Source organism: Eurytemora carolleeae, unplaced genomic scaffold, assembly GCF_000591075.1.
Source record: "Eurytemora carolleeae unplaced genomic scaffold, Eaff_2.0 scaffold823, whole genome shotgun sequence".
NCBI lineage: Eukaryota > Metazoa > Arthropoda > Copepoda > Calanoida > Temoridae > Eurytemora > Eurytemora carolleeae.
In genome coordinates this window covers 21,792-31,384 of record NW_019396720.1, presented here as the reverse complement: position 1 = coordinate 31,384, position 9,593 = coordinate 21,792, and the positions used below count along the sequence as shown (strand labels likewise).

The window sequence follows — 9,593 nt, the reverse complement described above, 5'->3', positions numbered from 1 at the left end:
TTCTTCTCCCTTTCTTTCCCCCCCTCCCCCTTGACTCTTCTCACCTATGTAATTCTAATTTGTCAAGGTGTACAATAACACAACCACAACCCTCCACATACCACGTCAACTCCCTTCTCAACCCACCCAACAATATATGTAAATGGACTGCCCATGAACTTTCATTTGGCCCTTTATTACAAAGGAACTCTAATACCTTTGTCAAACAGAAATGATTGAATTATTCATGTTGATCTATTTGAAAATTAATAGTTTTCAATTTGAAAATTTATAAATTGATGATTTTCAATTGCGGTTTTGAAAAAGTGACGAAATATACCTCATAGGAAATCCAGTCTTTTTGTACTTGAGGTTAAAGTTGTGAATCTGGCAAATTACTCTTGAAATTGAGACTCATTTGAAATTTGGTCGACAGTCACTTGTTCATCCATGTACAACCCCATTCGGCTGGGTTTGATTTCAATTTCCCAATCATTTCTGGGATTTACAAACTCTTTCAAATAAAAGGCTTCCTTTACCATCTGTCGGCTTTCACTTTTCGTAATTTATACACTAAAGGTTGTCCACTATAAATTGACACTTTTTAAACAGCTTATAAAATAGCAAATCCACCAATATGAAAAATCTGCAATGATCAGCCACCTGTGCCCTGGTAACAAATTAGTTGCAGTGTTTTGAAGAATATTCATCATAAAGAAGATTAAGGACATGAAAGAGGAGTGGATGAAAATGCTTTTTGTTAGGTTCTACATGAAAAACTACCATGCCAATTATAATTCATATTTTCCCCTGATGCCTTACTGGAAACAATATTTTTTTACATGGACAGAGACTGCCTTAAAAGCTAGTGTTTCTCATGAAATTTGTCCTTAGTCAAAATCCAATTACCCAGCGTAAATCTAAAACTGATGAGTAAGAGCGTTTTTTCTAAAGTCTCAATTTATAGTGAACACCTTATGATATATTCACTAATTACATTGACTACATTTATTCTGGATTTATTTTTATCCTTGTGCATATATTACATATAAGTATATATGTTAATTTCACTATAATAAAAGAGAAAAAATTCTTACTTTTTAAAATTTAATTCTTAATAATCTTGATCTTTAAATTTTTATTTTTTAATTAATCACAATAACCCCCCCCCCCCATATACGCCACTGGTCGAGTCATTTAAAAAATACATTGAAAAGATTGTCTTCAAGTTTTAAACATTTAAATTTTTGGAGGGTAGAGATATTGAAGTCTGAAGTTTAGATTAAATGATCATGAAAGAGTACATTGAAATAATTTAATGAAATAATGAAAATTATAAAATTTCCTAAACAACTTTTTTTTAAATTATATAGATATAGTAGTTGTAGATAGGGGTGAAATATAAAGATGGAATTGCACTTTTTGGTCACATAGTTTAAATATTTTGTATCAGTTGTCCATGGGATTAAAGTATTCCAAAATGGAAGCCAGAATATTGTTCTTATGAATTTTTCTAGATAAAAATAAATTTTAAAGAATTTAGATAAAATGGTTATAATATTATATATATCAAAGTGAGATTATTAGGGGAAACCCTGTTATATGAATAAACGAAAATTTAAATATCATCCTTTAAAAGATGGGGAGGGGGATGCGGGACATATTTAAGCCTACAAGGTCTTCTTAAACACCTGTCTGTAAATATACTTAATCATACAAATAAATCCCAAGTCAGTCAAGCCTGGATAAATTAAACAGAGGATTAAACTTTTGATTGCAACAGAGCTTAACCACATCGACTTAACCCTATCACAATTTGATTTTTCTCCACAACTTTTAAAGTCTTATACCAGAATGCTCAAACTTCTTCTCTTATAAAAATTCACAGATGTGAAAGAAATTAGCAAAAAAAAATGTGATGCTAAAGGTAGGGTGGAGGAAATCTTTAAGAAATTATTTAAATGGATTGCTGAGCTCAAGGGTTTGAATTAAACCACAAAGGAAGAAGAATGGACTGGGCAGCAAGTTCTAAACAGATTTAGAGTTCAAAAAATTTGACCTCATAACTAAAATAATTATCAATAAGAAAAAAATATGAATTAGTAAATCTTCATAAGTCTTTTTTTAAATACCTTAGTGGAAAATTGAGTATTACAAGAAGTTTCTTTTACTATTAAAGGGACTGTACATGTAATTTCAACGGAGACCCTCAGTTATTGAGTAGCATGTCCGATTGACAATGGTTTCCTTCAGGCTTCTTTCATCTGTTAAAAAGGGTTTGTGGAGTTATGTTGGAGACAAGGAAATCAACAGAATTCGATATATTTTTGCGGTTGAAAGACGACTAGATCTTACTCATTATAGAGGTAATTAAGGGTTCCGTTGTGAATCGAACATTCAACTCTTTATATAAAGGATCACTTAAAAATATGTGAACAATCTCTTTAACTAAACAATTTAGTTTTACAAAAAGTTTCTGGAAATATTAACAATTTATACCATCAAATAGTTGAAAGTTTTCTACAATTGGTTCGTTTAGTTGGTTATTTTTTATCCAATAAATGTTAAAACGGTGGAATTCATATCGGGGTAAAAAGTTGACCCCGTATAAAAGGTTTTTTTAACAATTTATTTATTCTTTTTTTCCAGATTTTTTATAAAACTTTATTAATACATTTATTTAATGCAGAATGCAGATAATCATTTTTCCAATCTTTTTGTTTTCTGGTTGTCCTATTTTGCTGCGTTCAATTATTTGTACCCCCCCTGTNCCAGTTCTGTTTGATTTCTACCAAGGGTGTAATGCAAGGAAAGTTAATTGCGGTCGTGTATACTCTGCGTACACATTGAAACCAGTTCTCTTTGGGCGGAATTTGTAAACAAGAATAGATGCATCAGTGTACGTTTAGTATCCGAGGAGGTTAAAAGCATTAAATTTTGATAATTTTGATAATTCACATAATATTTCCCTGTGACCAGAATATTTCATTGATTATTTATGTGAAAGATGGATCCCATGTCAGGCTTTGACATCTGTCTTGAGTTTACATTACCGCCCAGAGACAATACACTGCAGTACAAAAGATGTGTACACTGCCTTGCATTACATCCTTGGATTTCCACTAAATCTCTGTATAGTCAAATAAACTTGAAATGTGCCATGTATGCAGGTTCCCGTAAATGGTCGACCATCATTTAAGTTTAAGGCACCCAAAATACCCAAAATGACAATATCAATTTTGTTCATGCTTTCAATGATATAAAGTCAAACAAACGATTTTTTTAATTTTGGAAATCAAACAAAAAATCTGCGAAATTTATAGTTGTCCTCACTTTTATTCTAACTTCGTGATTTCCTGATTATTAACATGTCGTAGAGTATCCATTGTTATGGGTCATACCTATTCTGTAGGTGAAAGGGGGGGGGCTAGATCTGCTAAAGATGAGTGTGTGTTGGGGGGGGGGTACATGAGCAAGAAAGTGAGGTTAATGTGAATAAAAGGGTTGAACAACTGAGAAAGCGTGTTAAATGAGGCCAACATATATTCCTTCTTGGTTTGGTTTGGTTGGTTTGTTAAAGGAACTGTAATTCTTAATATGTGATGGACACAGCATGGACATTGGACAGTCTGATTTTACAATGGTAACCTTTAAATATTCGTATGATAATATCCATAATATTCTTTTTCAAAATTAATTAATTACAATTGTAGTTTCTCTGTAAAATGACTTGCGCATTTCTGCTTCGGGCGCAAAGGAGAACATTGTAAGAATTAAGAAATTTTGAAGCTAGAAAGATGACGATAATTGACATCTTATTGATCAGGTTTAAAGCGTACCCTTGTGAATCGGGCATTAACATAGTTCCTTTAAAAAAAAATGTTGTTTCTCTGTAAATTAAAGATTTGAGACTGGAACCGGACAGAAAAGGAATGAAGAGAGGTGTTGTTTCAATATTATTTAAGTGTTCTAAACAAACAATGCATAAAAGCATATATTCTGTTTCTAAATATAGATAATACAATAAAAATATATATTTAGTAATATTTATTCAGATATTTTTTAACATCTGCATATTATTATTTACACACATTCTATTATCATATATATATAAAATAATGACACACGGGCAGCCGTAGTACATTTGAATTTCCGAGCCGGGTCAGCCTTTCCGCTTCCAGTGTGTACTGTGCCTAGCTCTATGGACAGGACTAGCCAGTGCAACAAGGTTGACGCGGTCAGACTTTATGCTTCATATAGGCTGAGTGTACTTTACTAAAGGGGCAGATTTGCGTGACTTGATAAAACGCAAAATTATCAACTACGTTTTTAAGTGTAATTAAGCCTATACAATTTTACAGGGAAATTGATGAATTCCTGCGTAAGGATTTATCATATTTTGTGATATTTATATTTGTCAATAATTATGAAATCTTCATGAATAAAATATTTGATTTGATTTAATGATATCTTTAAATAATCAAAGATGAACTTGAAGAGATCATTTTTGAAGAAAATAATATTAAAACTGTTTGTAATTTGTTCTCTCTTCCTTTTCCGCGCCTTTTTATGAAATTGTAGACCCTCCATTTGAAAAGGGTCCTTCCCGATTCTCAACTGCAGTCTACAATACCATTTGAACCTTTATCTGATTAATAAAGTGGAAGATATAGTCGTTTTGATAGCTTGAAAACTGCTGGGTTCTTCAAATTTCCCCAACTTTTTCTGCACTATAGAAATCCACTTGTTAATTTTTTTATAAAGAAACTACAGTTAAAAGTAATTATAAAGGTTTAAATAAAAGGTATTGTTGTAAATCTGACGCCATTCATGAAGGAAGGGAGTTTTTATGAATTTATATTTTTAAATATTTTATTTCAGATTGATAAGTTCCCGATCCTGTGGCTGGATAAGTAAAAATATCAAGAAAAAATTTCCAAATATTCAAAGTTCAGCAGTTTTCACAGATACAAGAGGTAATTATAGGGGACCCACCTCTATATATTGTAGGGAACCCAACTGCATATATTGTAGGGAACCCAACTGTATATATTGTAGGGACCCAACTGTATTTATTGTAGGGACCCAACTGTATTTATTGTAGGGAAACAACTGTATTTATTGTAGGGACCCACCTGTATTTATTATAGGGACCCAACTGTATATATTGTAGGGACCCAACTGTATTTATTGTAGGGACTCAACTGTATATATTGTAGGGACCCGCTTGTATTTATTGTAGGGACCCAACGTATTTATTTTAGGGAACCAACTGTATATATTGTAGGGACCCAACTGTATTTATAGAAGGGACCCAACTGTATTTATTGTAGGGTCCCAACTGTATTTATTGTAGGGAACCAACTGTATTTATTGTAAGGACCCACCTATATTTATTATAGGGACCCAACTGTATTTATTGTAGGGAACCAACTGTATATATTGTAGGGACCCACCTGTATTTATTATAGGGACCCAACTGTATATATTGTAGGGACCCAACTTTATATATTGTAAGGACCAACCTGTATTTATTATAGGGACCCAACTGTATATATTGTAGGGACCCAACTGTATATATTGTAAGGACCAACCTGTATTTATTATAGGGACCCAACAGTATATATTGTAGGGACCCAACTATATTTATTGTAGGGACCCACCTCTATTTATTATAGGGACCCAACTGTATATACTGTATGGACCCAACTGTATATATTGTAGGGACCCACCTGTATTTATTGTAGGGAACCCAACTGTTTATTTTGTAAGGAACCCAAATGTTTATATTGAAGGTGACCCAACTGTATTCATTGTAGGGAACCCAATTGTTTATATTGGAACTGTAAGGAACCCAACTGTTTATATTGTAGGGACCCACCTATATTTATTGTAGGGAACCCAACTGTTTACATTGTAGTGACCCACCTGTATTTATTGTAGTGAACCACCTGTATATATTACAGGGAACCCAACTGTTTATATTGTAGAGAACCCAACTGTATATATTGTAAGGAACCCAACTGTTTATATTGTAGGTGACCCAACTGTAGTGACTGTAAGAGAGCACTGTGAAACTGTTCTTGAAGCTTTGCTCGGAAGTTCTTTAGATTCTCAAGATACAAGGGAAACTTAATCATCCATCCTATCAAACAAAAGTATTTTTTCAGATTAATTTTTCCATTCAAAAATTTCAGAAAAGAAATATTTTTCAATTTTATCTTGAGACTGAGAAAATAAATCAGAATATTTACGGATATTTTTTTCTTTTAAATCAAAAACAATATAAAAAATGTAAGAAGGCTCCTGGCTCCAAGAAATTTCAGCACTTTTTTTATAAAAACAAGTATTAGGTCTGCATTTTAGTTTAGTTCCCCCCCCCCCCTGAACATTGGAAAAGAGAAGATTTTAGGTCAAAAACAGGGAGAAATAGTTTTAGGGTTTCATTATGAAAAATGCTTCACCATTTACATTTTTACAAAAATGATCTAGTCCTTGATTTAGTCCAAGTGGAGGTCTTCTCCACCCAGTCCATGGACCCAAACTATCCAGTATTCTGGCAGCTTTCAACTCAGCGCTCAGGGGGGTCATTCAGAGTAAGTTTTTTTTATCACCAATCTAACATTTTGAGGGGGGGGTATATCCGTCTGATAATCAAAACAGGATTTTAAATTATGTTTGTTTTTGCTTAAAACTGGGAAAAAATATTAATCAATTTAATTAAAATTGGATTGTAATTACACAATTAAATTATTAAAATTTACGAGATTAATTTCCTGTACACTGGATTATAATTTGAAGAAAATGAAAGTGAAATCTTTAGTTTTACCCACGCTACCCCCCCCCCTTCTTCCCCTCGTTTATTACATTCTTCCCACTGTGGACCATGGCATTTCTATCCCCTCCCCTTTGTACCGGAACTGTCTGCCCACCCCCCCTACGCCGGAAATGTCCTAAACTTTTTGAATGAATTGCCTCGGTTCTATTAGATACTGATTACTCTCAATTCTCAATTCAGAAATATCAATTTTTTTTCAATTCAGAATTCAGAGAAATTTAATTTTGCTGACTTGGTTTTAAAGAAATAATTTTATTATTTTTTCATTTCAATGGGTTTTCTTATTTTCTACTTTAAAAAAGAGTGTAAAAAAGAGCAAGGAATCGTCTGGAACAGCTTTAAATATAGAGAAATGATATAAAATAAACGTTATTGACCAGATTTTTTCCCGATACTTAGTTATAATTATACTGGACGGGTATTTGCTGCTTTACCAACAATTCACAAAGGAACTGTGAACTTTTTTTGTCAAAATATTAAAAAAGCCATTAAAGACTCATGTATTAGAGGCAGAAGACTTAATTTAACCTTCAAGTCGTCCTATTTTGAGAGTTTCAGGTCGTCTTTTCAGTCTCATTCTTAATGGGTAACCCTGAATATAAATGGAATTTTTAAACGTGCCAATGTACATAATATTGATTGTTGAGAAAAGAGCTAAGCCCGCAATTTAAAAGAGTATCGTTGAACGAAACCCTCGAGTCGAGTCTTAACATTGTGTAGATTTTGATTTAAGAGATTCGATAAAAATGGAGAATATGAAGAAAATAAAAAAAATAATATTTCATAACAAAAATATTGATATCCACAAAACTGCCTAACCCCATTCGTAAAACCCGAATTTTAACACTGGTTTTCATTAATTCATTTCACCCGCGGGAACTTTTAACTGTACAGAAATATCTAGTTAAATTAATTTATTTTAACCCTGGTTTAATAACTGTTGAACTGTTCGTATCTGTTTTGATCGTTTTACATGAAGTGATGTGCCTTTAGTTGGGTCGTTTTTTAGCCGTTTTTGGATTGTTAATTGGGTTGTTTTTTGGGTTGTTTTTTGAATCGTTCTTTGGATCGTTTTTGGTCGTTTTTTGTCGCTTTTTTGATCGTTTTTTCTTTTTTTTCTTTCAAGGTCAAAATTTTTTATTTTGTATGCTAAACATTTGTTTTTCTCACAAAAAAAAATTGAGTTCTTGCCACAAACTCCGATTTTCCAATCCCTATATCTTTGCAACCTAATGAATTCTGCGAGATCAAATAGTCTAACTTTGAATTGTCAAAGGTTGCAAAGAAAAAGAGATTCGAAAATTAGAATTTTTAGCAGAAACTATGCAAAAACGAACATGGTGTAATGCAAAAACGAACATGTTGTAATGCAAAAACGAACATGTTGTAATGCAAAAACGAACATGTTGTAATGCAAAAACGAACATGTTGTAATGATCGTTTTTATATTTCTTCAGTATAAAGATTGCTAAGTTTAACAAAAGCAATAATATAGATTTAAAATATTGGAAGTTTTATTAAATTTGTTTTACTATGTTCAATGTAAATGTACACAAATAATGACTTTAGCGCACTTAAATAGTCAATTATCTAAAAGTTTTCTTTTTACGTTTTCTACATATTTTCTCCGGCAGAACTTTTTTATTTTTTATTTAGATGAACATATTGAAGACAGCATTAGTCCTAGTAGTATACATATAGAGCTCAGTAGATACATGGACCAGATTAAGCAGGTATATTATATACTATAAAAGTAAAAATTCAAAGGAATTGAGTTTTTGCCACAAACTCAGATTTTCTAATTCCTATAACTTAGCAAACCGTTTTCCTAGACCTTTGATATTTCAAACTATTAATTCTGGTAGATCAAATAGTCTAAGTTTGAAATAACAAAGGTTTACACTTAAGTACAAACATAAACTTAAACATAGACTTAAACATAAACTTAAACATAATCTTTTTTAAAATCTAGATATTTATTTACGTATCATTATAGTTTACAAGATTGTTGATATGGATTTAACACAAAACTTTCTTACGATATTTTCATGTACATTCAATTATAAATCAAATAAGTGCGAGATTTAATTTTAACAGATACATTTATTTTCGTTTTTTCAAGTCTGGATTGCTGGTAAATTTATATTCAAGTATTGATAAAGCAGCAGTTCGAGAGAAAAAAAAACTATATTATATATTAAAGGATAGCATACTTTTATGAAATCTGACTGGGAGATACTACAAACACAGTGCGTGTTATCTCTTATTGGAAAATGCTACAATTAACAGTGTGTATGCTTTCACATAAACATACACGGGAGCGAGTTTTCATTTTTACATAAAAGAAAATTATTGTGAGCTTCATAACGAGGAACATTGACCGTTCCTCGTTAATATTGAGGCTACATTTTAAGCGAACATATGTTAATTCGTTAATATTGAGGCTTCATAAACAAGGTGAAAGAAGGAACAAATTAATTAGAAGTATACGAAGGAACATAATAATTAAGAAATGTACTAAATGCGAAAATTGATGGTTCGTCTTTAGTAATATTGAGGCTTCATTAGAAAGGTGTCCGAAGGAACGTAATAATTAAGAAATATACTAAATACGAACATTGAAGTTTCATCGTTAGTATCTTTTAAACATAATCTTAAATATAATCTTAAATATAATCTTAAATATAAACTTAAACATAATCTTAAACATAAACTTAAACATAATCTTAAATATAAACTTAAATATAATCTTAAACATAAACTTAAACATAATCTT

The 9,593-nt window shown here is 31.6% G+C and overlaps 1 protein-coding gene across 1 annotated transcript in view; it reads left to right on the top strand.

The window, feature by feature from the left end:
* The window catches only part of LOC111707767 (uncharacterized), a 31,477-nt gene extending 22,208 nt beyond the window's left edge, over positions 1-9,269 (top strand). Inside the window, exons 15-19 of the mRNA XM_023480906.1 lie at positions 4,861-4,955; positions 6,018-6,105; positions 6,484-6,575; positions 8,474-8,550; positions 9,261-9,269. Of these exons, the coding sequence (XP_023336674.1) occupies positions 4,861-4,955; positions 6,018-6,105; positions 6,484-6,575; positions 8,474-8,550; positions 9,261-9,269 (361 nt within the window). The remainder of the gene's footprint in view (positions 1-4,860; positions 4,956-6,017; positions 6,106-6,483; positions 6,576-8,473; positions 8,551-9,260) is intronic.
* Positions 9,270-9,593: the final 324 nt, after the last annotated feature.